A 19,199-nucleotide genomic window follows, 5' to 3' on the forward strand; every position below is an offset into this window, starting at 1 on the left:
ACAACAGTAATAAGTAGAGAAATTGGAAAAACGAGATCATGTACAACACACTTCAAACCCATGTTGACTTCCTGAGTCTTAAAGAGATACTCTCTAAACATTCGGCAAGACAAAAACTTGATAGGACTTCAGACCTTGCAAAAGTTTAAAGGCTATCTAGAGGTCTCCTGAACTTCTCTTCTGAAAGCTGCCCTTACCAGCAAAATTAACAAAAGAGTTGAGATAGTCTCAAGTGATTCTGACAAATGCAGGTTGCCACACTCGAAAATTCTGGTTAAGGAAAAATATTGTACTGAATTTTCTGGATAATTAGTTTAATTCCCCAGGCTCTTTTGCTAAAATAGATCTAGGCTGTCAGTTTGAAACTCAAATGTTCAATAAGGGACCGATCCTAAATCAAGCTCCAACTCTATTGTAGATTGCTGTTCAGTCATCCTTTTTTCCTGACCCAGAAAGAAGACAAAATTCTGTTCATTTACATAGTTTATTGTTGTAAACATTAAAATTGTCTTTCTCAAAGAAAGAATTTATCAGAAAAAAAAATCAGCGTCTCTAACTGTCATACACCATAGAAAAAAAGGCAGTGACTCCATATCATGTGCCATACTGGAAATATACAAAGAAAAATACTACAGAATATGGCATTATTAAAATTCTTACTCAAACATAAAATAATATATTAACTGACAATTTTAGACATTAAAAAAAAACAAAAAAAATTCAAAGTGCTCAGTAATTTCCAGGGAGTTATGTATATTATAAGCACTCTGGAAACAGTCAAAAGCTGCTGCATGCAAGTTTTGTTTAGCTTTAGACAACAAAATAATCAAGATATAAACTTTCTTTTATCAACATCAACAGTACATACAACACTTACAAACAAGGAATGTTGGACGGTGTTACAAACACTATGTGTCCCTTTTGTCAGGATTTTCTGATGTGTAATACTTGTGCCCACCTATTTTACAATTGAGAAAATGTTTAAGCTCAGATAACTACCAATCTTTATAAAATCTAACAGACTACATAGTGTCTGAAATACTATTTATATAATATAGACATTACTGAAATAGCAAGTGCCTATAACATCTTCGACCTAGAATCAACATGCTTGTCCCTTTTGTGTGTAGTTCTTTTTTTCTTTTTTCTTTTTTTTTTGCAAACACACTTATCTTTTAGAATTTGTAATATGTATTCATAAATAGGCACAAAATAATTTAAAAAGCCAAACTGCATTGGGTAAATTTACAAGCCTTTCCCTTCTTCAACTCATGCCACCCACGCAACATTTAGTTTTACTATATATTACAGCTTTCTTTACAGCAGAAAACTTTGAAGTCTTTTAAAGGGCAATACTTGTGGGTCCCCTTACAATGTGTGAGGTGTGTGTGTGTGCATGTGTGTGTGTGTGTGTGTGTGTGTTACATTTGTCTTAATGGCAACAACCAAACATGGCCAAACATTTCCCATCAGACATTAGGAATGTTTCTTCTGAACAATAAACTGATTTTTAAACTGATAATAAAAAGTTTATACCACTGTGTGTGTAGTCCGTGTTCTAAATCCAGGATGCCCCGGAGCCAAAATGCCCTTTCAAGTTCTGCCTGCAGGTTAAGAAATAGCAACAGTTTTTGTTGTTTTTGTTTTGTTTTTTGTTTTTGTTTTTGTTTTCTTTAGGGATCGAGGGGCTGGGGTTTTATGGAGGGGGTGGGGGCCAGCTAGAGCTGAGACAGCTCATGGGGATATCTCTGCCTTGTGACTTGCCCCCTCTGGATACTTTTAGGTTTCTTTCCAGTTCCTTTGAAGTGCATGGGAGAAGGTCTTAGAAAGGTAAAGTGTCCAGGAAAAGTTTGTCAATTATTGCTGGCGGTGGTACCAAGTCTTCTAGTTTCAGGTAGAAAATGCGCTGTAGCCCCTGTGTGCAAAGAGTACGAAGTTCTGGGAGCTTCCCCAACAGTTTGGACAAATAGTTGGGGCGGTTCAACCCCCCATTATTGAAAGTCACATGGTCTTTGAGACAATTTACAATCTTGTTTTGCAGTTCTTCCACTCTCTTGGGTTCCTTGAGCCCGTGTCTCTCTGCAGAAAACACAATCAGAAACAAAAGAGGAACACACAAAGCAGTTAGCTAGCTGGCAGGACGATGGCCGCTCAGGGGCAAGGGAAAATCGCGATAGACCCCTCTGGGCAGTTTCAGAGAAGTGCCCTGCACCTGAGGTACTGACCTGTGACCATAGCCAGGGCAGCAATGCAGGAGAAGGCAGAAATGTCGATGTTCATATTCTGCAAGTTGGAGGAGAATTCAACAATGGAATCAATCCATTCCCCAAAGCCACGAACGCATTGCAACCTGTGCAAGACCACCCCATTGCAAAAGATGAGTTTACCCTCCACTGGGTTGGACCTGCAATTAATACCAAAGAGAGAGAGGGGAGAAAAAGAGAGAGAGAAAAGCTAAACAACTAATTACTTGAAGAGCAATAAATGAGGGATTTAAGAGGCACCTAATTACGGAAGAGTTAATAAAATGTAGACCAGTAGACCTTGAAAGGGTTTAATTTCATAACAATCAAGAACGCCCCCTATCCCACTTCCATTCCATTCACCCAAGGCTTCTGGGCTCATTCCTTCCCTTCTTCTTTTGTCTACTGTCTTTTCCTTCTTCTCTCCCTCTTTCATTTTCCTATTCTGTATTTTTCTCATCCACCCCCCTCCCTTTCATTCCCCTGTCTCTTTCTTTCCCTTCTTGACTCCTCTCTTCCTCCTTTCCCAGCCTCCCCGGATTGCCTCCTCCGTTACCTGTACGCTAATCGCAGCACAAACAGTTCTAAGAAAGCAGACTCGAAAAGCAGGTCTTGGTCGGCTTTGGGCAGGTCAGCGAAGCCCGGGATCTTCTCGGCCCAGCCCCTGATGATCTCCATGGAGCCAGTCAGGAGATCATAGAACTGCTGGATATGCTGGGTGTCATCTCCACTCATCTGATAGTCAGGGTTCGCCTGGAACTGGAATTTCATTTTAAAAAGCACTTAATGAGGTTCTCTAAAATATATAACCCGTGAAATTGCTAACCCCGCTTCTAGTAGGGGAGCCAGGTTTTTATAACAATTAAACCTCTCTCTGACCAGTAAGGAAATTAGATGTTCCGGGGCAATTAATTCAATTAGGGATGGTGCTATGAGGTCGCTGCTTTAAATATGTAAATTACCATTTCCATACAGACTAAATACAGTGCCATCCAGCCCTGGGAAACGTTCACTCTTATCTCCACAAAACAATTGACACGTTAGTATTCATGCCAGTCCCAGAGTGGGTCTCGAGCAGAGACGCCCTTTGCAAATCTTAATAAAATTGCAGTGGCTTCTTGGTTTGCCCGACATACTTCCTCCAATTAAAGCCCACACATTTCTCACAGCTGGGGTAAAAAAGGAATCTGACCACTTGATTTCCCACCCCGCTGCCATTCCTTCTACCTCTCTCTTTCCCTTCCCCGACCCCCAAGCAGGCATCCCCCACCCTGACAGTGCCACAGGGGACAAGGATTAAAGCGTCTCTGTGGAAAATTGGGGATCAAAACCAAGTGGGGCGGGGGGAGCGTTCTGTACAGCCTGTGGTTTGGGCATTAGAGGCATGAGTGTGTGAGCATGTGTGTGCGTGCGATGGCAGTAAGAAGGAGGGCTCCCAGAGATGTGATCACTGTGGCCTGTGCTCTCCTCCTTCCTCTGTCCTCCGGTCTACACTCCCAGCAACATGGTTTGTTTGTGGCTCTGTGTGCTGCCGGCTCTGCCCATGGCTGTAAAGCCACAGCCTTGCTGGAGGCTGGGGGCTAGTGATGGGTGTGGGAAGGGGTCCTGCCCGTCTGTCGGTTTGTCCACATGCTACCCCCGCCAGCTTCTTACCCTGGAATAGTCCAGGCTGGTCATAGCCGGGTTGGAGTCGACATGGGCCCTGACGAGGGCACTGATCAGACTCACCGGGGGCGAGGGGGGAGAGGGCTCCTGTGGGCTCTTCGGTTTCGAGGGCAAGCGACCTCTCCGGCCTTTTAAACTGTCCGTGCGAACCACTGCAAAGGAACAAACGGGTTAGCGTCGCTCCCCCTAGCGGGACCCAGCTGCCGCCTCGGCCCCTCCCGGGGGAAGGCCGCAGCCCCGGGGCCGGGCCGCCGGGCCGGGCCGCGCAGGGTCCCACTGCTTGTAAAGCCTTTACTGACGAGAAGCATCAAAAATGTGGGGTGGTTTTATGTGTTCTTCCAAATGGGTCGTTGGGTTGAAGGCGAGAAGGGCCTGGCTGCTTTCTGCAGGGCGGGATGGGCAAGCAGGCAGCTGCTGGTTCGTGGAGGCCAGACTCTGATGGGGGTGGGGGGTGGGGGGACCCGGAGACCTTCCCCCACCCCCCCCACCCTCCCCCCCGCCGCTCTGGGAAGTGGAAAACGGGACTGGGGTGGGCGCAGCACTTTCCCGTGGGCGCAGACCGGGGAGTGGGCTGCTTGTCCCGACCTACCTTCTTTGACCATCCCAACAGCCAGGCACTTCTGAAATCGGCAGTACTGACAGCGATTCCGGCGCCGCTTGTCCACTGGGCAGTTTTTATTTGCTAAACACACGTATTTTGCGTTTTTTTGTACCGTGCGCTGCAAAAGGAGACAATACAGACCGATTTTTTTTTTTTTTTTTTTTGAAAATCCAGCAACCCAGGGGATCCAGGAAGAATTTCTCAACGGCTGGGATCTACACTCCCTCCCCACAAACAAACACGTATACACCACTCCTTTTTTATCTTTATTTTTTTTTTCCTTTTCTTTTTCTTTCTCTTTCTTTTCGTGTTCCTACCCCAGGGCATTTAACAGGAGAAAATTGATAGCGTTAACATTTGAGCTAACCTCGCCGCTCCTCGCTGTGTTTTATATGCCAAGAGAAGGAGAAGGAGACGCTCAGTAAATACAAATCCGTGGGCATTCATATTATTTACATTCCTTGGAGACCTTCTCTATTTAAAATGATAAGATTATTCAATCAGGATGGCGAAATAAAGAGATCACTTAATTTGACCATAGGGAATTCTGTTCCACTTGGTTAGCTCAGACACGGTTCTCTGTCCTAACCAATTTCAATCTGAACAGAGAAGACAGCTCCTAGCACATGCAAATGACCCTCTTCTAACTCTGGCTCCAGCAACTTCGGGCTGGGGCCTGCCGGGTCTTCTGCGTGCAGAGGATGCGACCCCAGGTCTCCCGGCCTTCTACTTCCCTTTCTCAGGCACCCAGAAGCCTCCGCCACAGTCCGTGGACCTCTGTAGGGCCGCCTCGGCGGACCCGGGAGTTGGGCCAACTAGGTGGGACTGGGTTGCCTGCACCCAGATGCAGCGCGCACTCGGAGGCTCCCGGCACTAGGGGGCCCCTACCTGCCTCCTCCGCCCGGTCCTCGCTCACCTTGAAGAAACCTTTGCAGCCCTCACAGGTGCGCACGCCATAGTGTTGGCAGGCCGCGTTGTCGCCGCACACGGCGCACAGCCCCTCGTTGGAGGGAGAGCCCCGCGACGGCGGCGAGGGCACCTGCGTGTCCAGCAGCTGCGACGCGTGGCCGATCTGCAGGCCTGGGAAGCCCATGGACGCGGGCTTTCGGATGGGGTTGGGCACAGCGAAGGTCTGCCCGTCCACCACGTGGTGGCTGCCCGCCTGCTCCGGGTTCATGGGGACGTGCAGGGGCCCGTCGAAGCGCATCTGGCAGCTAGACACGGGGGTGCCGGGGGGCGACTGCTTAAATGAGAAGAGGGAGAGGCGGGAGACGGGCGTTTTCCTCTGCTCGATCATGTGCGTGGTGGCCACGTAGTTCTGATGGAAGTTGTGGAGGGAGCCTGGGTCATCCCACATGGGGCTGTGCTGCACTTGAAAGCCCGGGGTGGTGGGCGTCGGGGGCGAGGAGGGCTTGTAGTAAACCGACCCGGAGTGCGGCATCATCTCCTCGGACTGAGGGGGCAGGTGGCTGTGTTGCTGGTAGTTGTGCATCTGAATGTCTTCTACCTTAATGGAGGACTGCTGTCCGGACAGGGGCATTTGGTACAAGCAAGGTGGCTTGACGTCGTAGCCTGTGCTGTAGTTGTCCATAAAGGTACTGAAGCTGGGGAGAGAAGTGGTGGCAGTGATTTCAGTGTTGGTGAGGTCCATGCTAAACTTGACAAACTCTGGAGTTAAGAAATCGGAGCTGTATTCTCCCGAAGAGTGGTAACTGTAGCTCTGAGAAGCGGGGCTGGCTCCTTGAGGCGAGGACCCATACTGCGCCTGAACACAAGGCATGGCTGGAAATGAAACAGGGTAATATACACTCAGCCTGGTCAACTGAACACTTTTCCCGGGGCTCGGGTACACCTGGAGCTACACCGGCAGCTCGTGGCGGTCAGAGAGCACGTAGGGACGCGAAAGGAAGGGCGGAGAGCGCGAATGCTGCGAAGCAAAACAGTGCAGGGCATGGAAAGGCTGGTCCAAGGGAGACCCAGAGCTAGAAAGCTATTGAGGGTCTCCATTCCCGGATATCTCAACCGCCTCCCCCCTCACCCCCTCACTCGGCCAGTCCCGCTCAAATGAGCCTTTCCTTTGAAGCTCGGGTTCAGCAGGCTCATTCTAGAAATGAGGGTGAATTGCACAATGAGAATGTTGTTCCCCAAGATGATGGGCCAGGAAAACCTTAAGTGACAGAGTTTGCTGAGGAAGATCGTATCGCCCTGTTTCTTGATGGTCAGGGAACTCGGAGGAGGGAAAGAAAAAAAACAAAGTTGCACTAACCTTCAGCCGAATTACAGGCGTTTTCGAGGAAATTAAAGGTGGACAGTGTCGTAATTCAGTGAAGGACAAGGTTTCCAAGATTTTTAGAAAAGCAATGGGGAGTCCAGCCTGTCGGATCTCCTCCCTGAAACACAGACACAAGAAGCTTCAGGGTGACTTTCCCGACAGATTCATCTGGGCATCAGTAGAGTCACCAGGCAAGTCCTTCTATACCTTCCTTGGTTGTTTCATTGGAAATTAATGTGTAGCCTTTACCAAACTTAGGAGTTAAGATGAATGTGTAAAAGAGATGGCTGTAAACAACAGGAAATGCCAACCCACTGCACTGTGTAAGTCCTTGCAGAGAGAGGGTTCTGAAGGAGAAAAGGTACTTCATGTACTTATTTAATACTTATGATGTAATAAATTAGGCCCTTTGCTAAGATGCAGGGGGGTAGAGATGGAGGTGGGAGGGTAGTGTCATTTCCATTTTTGTTTAATTCAGACTCAAATAAGAAGAAACTAGAGTTTAATAAAATGCAGCACTGGAAACTTCTATCAAGTGTTTTCTGTAACCCCTGTGGTTACAGAATGCTAGCAAGGCCTGGGCAGCCCTGAAGGCGATCTGAATGGAAGCGTCTGGATTTTGACACAACACTGGGGTTGAGGATACAGGTGAATTGGCATTCACTTTCCCCAGGAAATTTGCCTTTCAACATCTTTAGTGGCCAAGGGGTGGGAGGCAGAGACCCTACTTTTCCAGGAGCATCTTAGGTCAACTGCAGAGGGAGGGAAACACTGCTTATCTGGTGTTGGCACTGAGGTTAGAAGCATTTCCCAACATAGGAAGCCAAACACCTTCCCTATACAGCCTTCCACAATCTGCCTACTTGCCGGAACAAGGCATTCTTGTGTCCCAGTAATTTTCAGATGTTGCCACTTGGAAGGCATTCTAGAGCACAGTCCTATTACTAATGAAAAAGAAAGCCAAATATATCCATTCCTTCTGTTCTCCTTCCCCCACCCCCATAATCTTGCTTCATGGGGAGGAAGGTTAATCAGAAAAAGTAGAAAGGAAAGCGGCCCATGATAGCCACAGCCCTTAAGAGATATGCCTGTGCTGGATATTAACCTCCTGGTAACTTCGCAGTTTCATAACTGTACTCTTTACTCTCTATCTCTCTGTCTCTCTGTCTCTCTCTCTGACGCACTCACAAACACAAGCACGGCATGTGTCAAAACCAGAAATTTCAAGCAACTTAGTAATAGGACACTGTACCAACAGCAACACCACCCCTTATTCAATAATACCCAGGAAACCCTGGCAATCCGGCCAGCCTCGGAGACGCAGTTCCCAAGCAACAAATAAACTGAAGAACTTTCTCCCTGTCCCTTTGTGGGCAGTGTCCCAGACCCTCGTATATACAGGACCTGGAGTCTCCCTGCCCAATGGTAACAATCAATTCTGCTCTAAGAGCAAACTTTGGGCACATTTCCCCGGGCAAGTCCACAGCTCCCCCAAACTATGCAGGTCTCTCTTCCACGTCCACCAATGAGGAGCCTGGAAGCCTGCTGGGAGCCAACTCCCCCCTAGTGCCAAAGCTGGAGTTCGGGCAAATGACCGCTGTGGCTGCACGCACCTATTCCCCATCCTCCCGCCCCGCTCGCGCTCCGAACCTCTGGCGCCCACTTCCAGAAAACCTGTCCCACACATGTGGAAAGAAGAGACGTGCAAAAGAAGAGAGAAGGATAAGGGAACTCGAGCTGCACGGACTGCGTCTACTCACTTAGGAGTTCTCCGCGTATTTCTTCATTCATTCAACTCGGCCGAAGTGTAGTTCCCTCTGGGAGTCCGGGTGGCAGGGTCGGGGAGGGGTGGGCGAGAGGGGCGAAGGTAGCCTGGTGGCCGAGAGCGGGGAGGGCGCAGGAGAAGGCGGCCGCCTGGGCAGGCGAGCGGGACCGCGGAGCCTAGCGCGAGCCGCCGGGCGGACTGGCCCTGGCCGCCAATGTGCCTTTGTTTATGTGGCTCGCGCTGCCGCTGCCAACATGCACCTAAAGTCTCCGCGCGTCAGCGCGCGTCAGCGGCCCGCCGCCCAATCGCCGCGCCGCCGCGCTCCCCGGACTCCTGGCCGGCTCTCGCTTTGGTATATTTCCGACCTGACGTCACGAGTAGGGCCGATTTTAAGGTGGGAACCGTTCTGGGTTCACCTTGGTCGCCAGCCTGGGTTTTTTTTTTTTTTTCTTTTTTTCTTTTCTCTCTCTCTCTTTCTTTCTTTTTTTTTTTTCCGAAAGAGGTGTGACCTCTCCACTCAGGTCCGCGCAGCCCGCAGCACCGCGACATCTCACCTCACCTTCCCCCCCACCTCCCAAACCCCCAGGCCACCGCTGCAGCCCGGCGGCTCACTTGTGGGGGAGGGTGCAACAAAAGCCCGGGCGGCAGGGAACGCTGGCGAGGGCCAGGTAGCCAGCACCTGGACTAGCAAGGGGTGGGGTGTATCTGGCAGTGTCCTAACCTCACGCACTCACAACTGTCACCTTCATTAGCGGAAGCGCGTACAGACGTCCCACAACCCGAGACGGTCAAAGGGCTCAGGCAGTTAGGGTGGGATTTCCCTAGTCCGATGCATATCCTTTTTCTCCTTTTTCCTGTCCATGGCCTCCTCCTTTGGCGTTGGCATTCTCTGTCTCTGTCTCCCCTCCCCTCCTACACACACACACACACACACACACACACACACACACACACACACACAGTCCAAGGTGGAAGGTACTGGGTAGGGCCTGTTCTCTGTGTTCCCTTCTTTCCTTGCAGTGCCCACGTGCAAGGGAGGATGTGGTGCGTGGAAAGGGGAAGAGAGGGGAGCAGGTAGACAGCATCCCAGCCCTTCAGGGATCCCCAAAGTCAGAATGAGGCGTCGCCCACTTTCCTTTCGCAGACAATGCAGCCGAGCAGCGGGCAACAGGTGCGCCTGCGGCGGAAAGGGGCTCTAACCTCACCTTTCGCCAACTCTAATACTTTCGACACTCCTGGGTGCCCACCAACTTGTACCCCAGTAGGAGTTGTAGAGACACAAATCAACCCTCCTCTGAAGCACAAGGGCTCTCGAAACCTCAATCTGAGAGCCAAAAGGGAGAGGCAAAACATTGGGAGAGGGAGGGGTATCTCCGCGAGCGTAAAGTTGTGCGTCTAGCCCTCCCAGGAGAGGGACTCGGAGCACCGTGGCAGCTCGCCGCACCCCCGCGGCTTCCCGAGTCCCCGCCGACTCCACTTTGCAAGCCAATCCGCCCGCCAGGCTGAGGGCGCAAGGCGCTTTCTAGCAAAGGAAAGGCCACCTCTCCCGGGATCGAGCCCCCTTCCCTGTTCCTCGGGCCCGAGCAGGGCGGGCCTCTGCGGGCTTCACCCAAGGGGCTGGACGAGGCTGGGACGTGGGGAGGGAGGCTTCCGAGGTATCCCCCTCTCTGCCCGCGAAGAGTTCCAACCGCCCCTCCTCCCTTGGCAGGGCTCGCTTCCAGGCTGCGGGAGCCCCCTGGCAACTTTCCCCCGACCCCCATCCTGGCGTTCCCTGGATGGGCAAAAAGCGCCGCGGAACCAGGCGCGTTCCGGAGCCGCTCAGCTCTAATCTGCACCCTAGCCTTTGCCCGCTCCCCAGCGGCTGGAGAGGCGTAGCCATCAGGTGTCCTGCGGCTGCCCCGGGAAGCCTCGGGCTCCTCTGCGCCGCAGCCTCGGCAAAACCTGCGTGGCCACCTTAAGTTTCCCCCAGATGTTTCGACTGCCGCTGCCGCCGCCGCCGCCGCCGCCGCCGCCGCCGCGGCTCAGCGGTGCCCCAGCGGGCCGGAGCACAAATAAAACCAGGAAGTGTGTGTGAGTGAGTGAGTGTGTGTGTGTGTGTGTGTGCGCGCGCGCGTGTGTGTGTGTGTGTATGTGGGGGGGGGGCTGTTGTGGTGAGTGAGGATGTGTGAGTAGGGGGAAGAGGGGAGGAGGGCGAAGAATAGCCTATTAGCATGAGCTCGGTAGCGTCAGCGCCCCGTGGGCAGGAGCGATTCCACGCGAACGAAAGGGAAAAAGTGAGAGTTTGGAGAGCCGGGGAGAAGGAAAGGGGTGGGGGTGGCGGTGACGCAGGGGCGCAGGCATTGACGCACCCGCGGGGCTGGGCCCAAAATAGCAGCGGCTCTAGCTCGGTGGCGCCCTCCCGGGTTCCCTTCCCCTTCCGCGAGGGAGCAGGGCGCTGCCAGGAGGAGCTTTTCCTTGATCCCAGCGGTGGGCCAGGCTCCCGGCAGCTATTTTCAGGCAGTCGGAAACTCAAACGCGGCCACGCCGGGGTGGCGGTTATTATTTTTTAATATATTCCTAGGAAAGCGGGGGCCAGGAGAACTTTAAGGTTGTAACCAGCACCCTCCATACACAAACACGCACATCTGAGTAGGTACATTCCCTCCACAAGTTCCTCCTCCCTTATGGCCATTTTTAAAAACACTAAGGCTTTAGCCTGGGTTGAGCCTGGGGACAACTTGAGAATTCTCTCCCAGAGAGTGGAAAAGTGTTCTGCAGTTCTTAAAGTGAGCTCTGAGGTAGACACACAGTACAGTGTGATGCGTTATTCTACAGCAGCAACCTGTCGAGTCTGGCTTAACAGAGCCCTTGCCCAAGTCTTAATGCACCCAAGATCAAGAGGCAGTTTTCCACAGCAGCTAATTATAATTATTAGTAACTGGAGATGGAAGGATTCAATATCACAATGAAAAAGAGACAAAAGGTGGACATTTGCCCTTGCACCCTACAACTTGTTTAAGAGTTCTCCCTCTTCTTCAAATTCCTATTTTAGTTCCTGGCAAGCGTTACTTCTTAGGAAGGCACCCTGGATGCAAGACTGATAAACTCATTTGAACCAATTACTGGATAAGCTACTTCTTGGGCTAGCATTTTTGGTAGGGCTTCGGATGTGCTCGGGGTGGAAAGGATGTAACACAAACATCAGAAAGAGTAAAAAAGGACCACGCTCAAAGCTCCTGACTCCTGTGTCCCCACCAGATTTTGACGGAACGAAGTCTCAGTAGAACCGCCAACGTCTGTAATTGACTGATCCTGTCAGTAGGGGGCCTGACTCCACAAGGATCAGGAAGATTTCACTCACTCACTCACTCACTCACTCACTCACTCACTCACTCACCAGCTAGCTATTTACTACTTAGGCCAAACCCTAGGAGAGAAAGCTGCAGGCCCAAATATTCGGTACTGTGCTGGAATTTATAAATAGCTACAAATCTTTTATTCTTGTCTGTTTTTCTTAAAAGGGGAAACAGTTGAACACATGGAATTAGGTTCACAATAGATACTCTTTTTTTCCTCCTGCCCATGTTTAACTCCCTGTTAAGTCACAGGGGGGGGGAAATCAAAATAGTAATAAAATCTCTCATTTTATCACCAAGTAGCTCAAATTGGCATATAGTTTGGAAAAATGAAAGCATGTTTTAAAATCCTATGATTACATGTTTAAATAAATTATAGTTTAGAAGAGGATTCCTGTGGGTGTATTTGCTAGTACATAAGAGAATGCTTTTGTGCACAGAGGTTTAATTACACATATAATGGAATCAAAATGTAGAATTGAACAACCTTTTAGAAAATGTTAAAATGATGCTTTAGGCTAAAAGAAACTGAAATTTTGCGCTTATATATGACTGCAACCCTTCATAATTTTTAAACATAGATTCTTGAATATAAACTATTTTATAACTCAACTAAAATGACAATACTAGTTTTTTTTTCAGGGCCAGGATTCTGATACAACTTTAAATTACTGCGATGTATAAATGTGTAAAATTAGCCCCACTGAAGGTCTGTTTTCTTTAATGAGTTAAATAGGAGTGAAAATTGGTCTTATACATAAGTAGCTCCTTCTTTTGGAAACAACTAAATGACAAAATTGCCAATTCTATCAATCTATACAGTTAAATGATGTCAGAAAATCATTTAGGGAAGTCATGTTACTATATTATCTTTTAGGATATTAACCAATATTAAGCAGAATATATTGACACATGTATAGAAAGATATTTTTATAAAAAATAATATAAATAATACATACACTCACATCTAAACCAAAGTATTTTATTTTATGCATGGCTAGACAGATTATACTTAATAAAATTGAGCTTTTCGTATAATTTAGAAAGCAAACATAGATGTAATCCCATAGGATTTTCCATCTTAATGCATGGGAAAGGGGTCCTTAGGGAATCTTTTCACTATTCTCCCAAAATGAACTCAGAGTAGCCCTTACAATTCAGATATAGTGAAGAGACATCACTGTTATACTGTAGGAGTTGAGGCATGTTTAAGATATTTCGTAATAAAATTACTTAATGGAAACGATCTTAGACATTAAAATGAGATATATATTTTAAGTTATATTTTGACAAATTTATATTCATGGCATTTGTTGCCATTCAGCAAGACATTTTACATTAGTGATAGAAGAGAGAAATTTTCACTTTGGAAAACAAACTCAGTTATGGAACTACAAAATAATTTTTTAATATTGAAGGGTTTTTTTTGCTTTTTTCCTTTTGCCTTTTCATTTGCATTAATAGGATATTAATCGGTCAATCATTTATTCTCTTCCTATAGGATGCTTACACAAGAAGTCAATTGCTTACCTGATATTCACATTTTGGGTAGTTATGGCGTTTTACTCAGTTTTATTCAGCCCAATTTTTTTTTTTTTTTTTTACCAACATCACTCACTGAATGCAAAATTATTTCTTACTTCAATACAGAACTCCATTCTAGAAATGTGTAAAGATGTGCAGGAGAAAACAGCACTCTTTTTTTTCTAGAAGCATCTACTTGCAAATTAAAATTATAAAACTGAACATATGGTAAAGCCTCATGCCACTCAAAAAGTATTTTGCATAATAAAAATTCTTCATCTTTTCTCTAATGCTTGACTCTCAGTAACCATCTCCTAAACAATTGCTTTTAAACTAACCACTCAGTATTTTCTTTCTGTATGTGTGGTAAAGTACACAGAACATTAAATTTACTATCTTAGCCGTGTTCAAGTGAACTGTTCAGTGATGGTGAATACATTCACATTGTTGTGTACGCATCACCACTATCCCTCTCTACAATGCTTCATCTTATAAAGACGAAACTGTATACCCATGAAATAGTAACTAGCCCTTCACCCATACTCCCAGCCTATGGAAACCACCAGTATTTTCCATGGAAGAATTCTTTTTGGTTAAGCAAGGAAGGGTAACTTTGGTTTTGGATTTCATTGCTAATTTCAGTAAACATGGATGGGAGGGTCAGTCATTAAATTGTACCAAGTCCTAGAAGACATCTTAAAGATTCTACAAATAAGTAGCTACATGCTAAGAAAATATCAAGGGCACTTGAAATTCTAAAAGTAGCTAATAACATTAGTAACTATCACAGTATTATATAGCATACTAAGTAGATAAAATACATACACTTCGTGACAGTTTCTGTGCTTATATCACAGCTGGCTAGTTTCGGTCTACCTTTAATGACAAAATAACCACTTTTGATTCTTTTCTTTTTCCTCAGACTACCTGGTGGATAGGAACCTCTTGATTTAATAAAAAAAATGAACATCCTGCACTGATATATTACGACAAAGACATATATGCCCTTTTCCTCATCATAATTCTGCAATTATCAAGCCTACAATTTTAACACTACAAAAGTAACTTATAGCAAGGACCCTTATAGTGATAAGTAATAAATCTAATTACCATATCCTTTGAATAGATGTAATATAAATTTCATTGCTCACTTAAAAGTTCTAAAGTTAACAGCATAAACTTGAAGTTGAGTAATTAAGTAATCCTTATATAGACACTTATTAAAGTATTTATACATATTATCTTAAATCTACATCTATCATTTTGCCAATTAAAATTAGGACTTTAATTGCAATTAAGTAATTTAATTGCCAATTGAACAGCAAAATTGCTAAGTGACTAATTTTAATGCCTATTTTAATTACCAATCATGACTGGGGAGGGAGCTAATCAAGTTACATCAAGCAGTACCAGAGTAATGATGTGAAGAAAAAAAAAAAAAAAAGTAGAACAAACATTCAAGGCTACATGCTTTAAAAAAAGAAACATAAATTAAATAAATGCAAACACAATCTTATAAATGTATAAAAATACTGTATTTCAATATCTGAATACAGAACATGAAAGAGAACAAGATTAATTAAAGAAGCCCCTGTCAATCTTCAGTCAAAGTAAGGAAAACCAAGTCAAATTTTTATGTGGTATTTACATGGCACTCACACTAACCCAGATAAAAACAAAGCTGCATATAGCTGAGAATAAAAGACTGTTTCCTGCCTGGCTGGTTAAATATTTACAGATTGACAGTTTTTAAAGAATTCTTTTAAAATGAAATGCTATAAAAGAGAGAAACAAGTTTCCAATGCAGCAATGTAGATTTTAAATTTGAAAAGCAAACAGGGCCAGTGCAGTGGGACCAGCATACTCTTTCCTCATGGCTCTCCTCCCCACCCCCACTCACTTGAATGCAGAGTTCTATGAGAGGCCTAATGCCAATCCATAACTTGTCCCATGTTCCTTTGAGAAACACATACATCTGCCCTATCTGCCCTATTTTAAAATACATTCGTGAGTAAAAAATAAGAAGGCAGCTAGGATTACATCACAATTAAAATTAGAGCATGGGGAATATACCCTCTCCTAAGGGTATCTCTTCATTTTCAATTAAAATAAACAGGCCAGCTCAAGATAAAAGCTGTAAACCAGCAGGCAACCAGAAACAGTGGTGAAAATCTTCTTGGCCAATACAAACACATTTTCAAAAGTTTTCTTTTCCAAACGAATTCTCAGATTAGCAATATGGAAGGGCAATATTGAATGAGGGAGGTGAAGTTGAGAGCTCAAAAAATAGAAAGTGATTCCCTGGTAGACAATAACAATGCTAGGACTTCCCAGCCACAGGGACCGCCTTGGCTGCCAGCCACCTCATTTAGAGTAACAATGGACATCCATCAAATCTTCATTTAAAATAAAAGTCATGATACAAGGTCCACATCTTGTTTTTACTACTGGATGTGTCTACCAAAAATATACATCGTTTAGGTCTACAAAAGGGCCCCAAATCATTCATGAACTATCTGTAATGTTGTAACTTGAGAAAAAGCAAATCGTGCTGCTTAGGATTTTATTTACTAATGGACTTGAATTCTGAAATGAAGCACAGCAGGCCTGGCTTTTGAAGGAGGAGCACGTTAATAATCATGGAGCCTAACAAAAGGCTGCATATCTGCTCATGACAATAACAGCTTTATAAGGCCGAGTTCTGTGTGACTGATTAAAGGACACACTCACTGCCTATTCACAAGTCACGGAGATGGAGTCATTATTGACAAGCTCACTTCTGATCAGGGTTAAAACTCATTGAGTGCTGGTGCTGCAGAGAGAAAACCTTAGCCATTAAAAGATTACCAAAAACAGCCCCCAGAAATGGTCGCCATAACTCAGATATAGATCTTAATGTGTTCTGTAGAAGATTTTTCTGCTATATAAATAGACAAAAGGTCTTAGATTATTTGGTATTGCCAAGATTATCGCACTAACCCAAGCACCAGGTAACACGTCATCACCTACGACAAAAGGAGAAAAAAAAAAAAAAAAGGAAAAATACTGTCTTGTAATTTCAAAATGATACTGAAAGGACATGATGTATAGACAAACTTTCAGAATGTTAACTTTCAGACCCGGACATGACTGAAAATATATACTTGTTCAGATTGCTTAGGTCTGTCTTGTGTATTTTGTTAGTCTGTGAGGTCACATGAATTCATTCACGTGATGTACATATTGTTGGAAGGGAAATCTTCCAAAAGATATAGTATGACCATAGATTTCAGATATCCCTTAATGGGTAAAGGTTAAAAAAAAAATGTTTTCATAAGTTGTTTACTTTTTTGTTTTAGCCTTCTTTCTTGTTTTCCATGTTGCCTCCCTGCATTAGTGGAAGAAAAAGGAGGGGTACACTAAGAGACAACCATGTTTATAACCTGAAATTAGAGGCAATCAACCATTTTATTAGTCACCAGGATACTTAAAATAAGACCTGTGAAATATTACAGAAATATTCCACTAGGATCTAAACAGTGACCTCAGTATGCTGTGACTGACATGGTGGGGGGAAAAAAAACAAACGACCAGCATCGCCACATAGATGATCCAAGTTAAAGTACACACATAGTGTGTATGTGGGAGGTTGGGGGGGCGGGGGTGTGTTTGTGTATAGAAATTGTTTGGCCGGGGAGTTCTTCCTTACATTTCTTATATTTCATATTTCTGAGGACTGTTTTCTGTAAGTTACTTCCCAAAGTTTAAGAATAACTGAAGTTTATTTAAAAAAAACCAAAACAACAGAATTTCAAATGGTTAATAGGCTTAGGAGTTATATTGAAACAACTCAGAGAACACATATTTTTCGTAGGAGTTCTTTAATTTTCTGGATTCCAAAAAGTATGGTGTTCCTAAACATTACAAACTCTTAAGTAACTAGCTCTGGAAATTCATATTTTCCATTTCTCCATACTCTCATCAATTAGTATTTGGTTGGCTGACTGGAAATTTCTGAGACAACGGTTTTGCCAAACTTTATAAACTTTGTTTTGTTCGGGAGTGGGGGCGGGGGGGGGGAGGAGGAAGGCAATACAGAAACCAGCTTTTACAGCCAGAATGATTTGACAGGGCCCCTCAAGCCACAAATAGATGCTACAGAATTTGAAACGCAGCTCTGTAGCTCAATTTATACCACAGAAAACTGTGAGATGCTATCTCCCTGTTGTTATAACGTATCAGGTCAAGGGATATAAATTGCACCAGGTAATTCATTTTGCCGTTCGGAGAGTCATTAAGATCCTCCCAGAATATATGTGATTGATATCCCTGGAGGTGAAAGGCTAAAGGAACCATATGGCAACATGTTGCATTCCGTATGCTATCTGCCCATCCGTGCTTAAGCTGCCATTAGCAACATCTGTACCTTACGGAAATCCAGCTGCGCCGACGACGGCTGACGGAATTGTACTTGGGGGGGAAATCTAGCTTAGCGCCATTAACTTGAGACTTAGAGTCTATCTACCAGGACGGATGAAAGCTTTCACAATTACACGAGACGACACAAATGCTTTATTAAAGTTTAATTTTGAACTCCCAATTAGCGAAACTGCATTACAAATCGATTGCAATTTCCTAGAAGGCACGGCAAGTTCTCTGCCGGCCTGCCACGTGCGAGAGGCTCCAGAGCAAGCTTTCCCAGCTCGCGGCAGCGGAGAGGGGACGGTTCAGAGCCGGTCTCCGCGTCCCAGGAAGTCCCTAAAATCCCCGCCAGCCCCTCCTTCCGCAGGGTGGGGGCGTACCCGGCCAGAACCGGCGGGGAGGGGCGGGGGGAGTCCTCTATTATCTTGGTCTCTCGGGAGGAGCCTCATCTAGTCAGTCACGCAGAAGTTTCTCTTTCGCTCTTGGCGTGACACCCCAGATCCGATTCGGGCGCGCGGGCCAGCGGGGCGGAGGAGCCGGGAGGCCGGAGTCCCGGCAGGGCTGCCCGGCGCTCGCACCCACCCCGCTCCCCTCCCCCCAACCCAAACAAAGCCCCGCTCCAGGTCCAGGATACGTTACCTGCCCGGCGCTCCCGGCCCCTCGGTCACCGCATCCCCCGCAGGCGCGCCTTGTGCGGGTCCCGCTCCCCGGGACGCACAAAGTGGCCGCCCCCGGCCGGCTAAATCCCCCTCTCTCGTCATGTTGGGGGTGGGGGGAAGAGGGGAAGACGGGGGAAGTGGAAGCGGGGAGGCTGGGCCCAGGGGAACTTACTGGTAAAAAGAAAAGAAAAGAAAAGAAAAAGAAAAAAAAAAAAAAGGTAGAAGCTGCTGGTGAGGGGGGCGTGGGGGGCCCGGGGCCCGGCCAGGGGCAGAAGAGGCCGGTTACCTTTCGGGGAAGTCGAGGGCGGGAGGGAGGGGGGGGGGGTCAGGGAGCGGCCGCCCGCCCCCCTCCCCCGACCCCCAGCGGCGGCGGCAGCTGCACACACAGAAGCCCATTGTCACCGGCGCCGGGCGCGCAGCCCCGCGGACTCGGCCCCGCGGCTAAGCGCGTCAGCGGCCCCGTCAGCCCGGCCGGGCTCCGTGACGCGCGCGCAGCCAGCTCTATAAATAACCCGCCGCCGGGCGGCTCGGGCGGCTTTCCAGTGACGCTGGGGCAAGGCGCGGGAGGAGGAGGGCGAGAGGAAACAATAAAGCCGCCCGCCCGCCTCCCCGGCCTCCCTCCGCCCTCCCCCGGCCGCCCTGGGCCCTTCCCGCCGCGCTCGGCTTTCCCCGCCCCGGCCCGCCCCGTTCGGAGCGCCGCTCGCGGGTGGGAAGGGCCGAGCCGAGCCCAACCC

At 47.1% G+C, this 19,199-nt stretch overlaps 1 protein-coding gene across 6 annotated transcripts; it reads right to left on the reverse strand.

Moving 5' to 3' along the window:
* Positions 1-826: 826 nt before the first annotated feature.
* Positions 827-8,814, reverse strand: NR4A2 (nuclear receptor subfamily 4 group A member 2). 6 transcript variants are annotated; one of them, XM_042994462.1, is made up of 9 exons: positions 8,542-8,814; positions 6,776-6,899; positions 5,426-6,291; positions 4,498-4,627; positions 3,897-4,060; positions 2,800-3,002; positions 2,388-2,404; positions 2,226-2,283; positions 1,891-2,079 (listed from the first exon to the last, which is right to left on the reverse strand). In XM_042994462.1, exons 3-9 carry the CDS (start codon positions 6,287-6,289, stop codon positions 1,992-1,994), a joined length of 1,524 nt encoding a protein of 507 aa, XP_042850396.1. In that variant the 5' UTR covers positions 6,290-6,291; positions 6,776-6,899; positions 8,542-8,814; the 3' UTR covers positions 1,891-1,991. The 6 variants fall into 6 exon arrangements, 5 of the variants coding, with proteins under 5 accessions (XP_015391391.2, XP_042850395.1, XP_007078556.2 ...); XM_015535905.2 differs by having other exon boundaries at positions 827-2,079; positions 2,226-2,404; positions 5,426-6,113; XM_042994461.1 differs by lacking the exon at positions 2,388-2,404 and having other exon boundaries at positions 827-2,079; positions 2,226-2,350.
* Between the last annotated feature and the right edge of the window lie 10,385 nt (positions 8,815-19,199).

Source organism: Panthera tigris, chromosome C1, assembly GCF_018350195.1.
Source record: "Panthera tigris isolate Pti1 chromosome C1, P.tigris_Pti1_mat1.1, whole genome shotgun sequence".
NCBI classification, from domain to species: Eukaryota; Metazoa; Chordata; class Mammalia; order Carnivora; family Felidae; genus Panthera; species Panthera tigris.

What these genes read in the sequence shown, in the direction of transcription:
- NR4A2 (XM_007078494.3), bottom strand. Translation starts at nt 6,289, where the DNA reads ATGCCTTGTGTTCAGGCGCAGTATGGGTCCTCGCCTCAAGGAGCCAGC. An exon ending in TGTTGGGATGGTCAAAGAAG is followed by an intron (nt 4,061 to 4,497) that starts GTAGGTCGGGAC and finishes GTTCCTTTGCAG; the next exon opens with TGGTTCGCACGGACAGTTTA. An exon ending in TGCCCTGGCTATGGTCACAG is followed by an intron (nt 2,080 to 2,225) that starts GTCAGTACCTCA and finishes TGTTTTCTGCAG; the next exon opens with AGAGACACGGGCTCAAGGAA.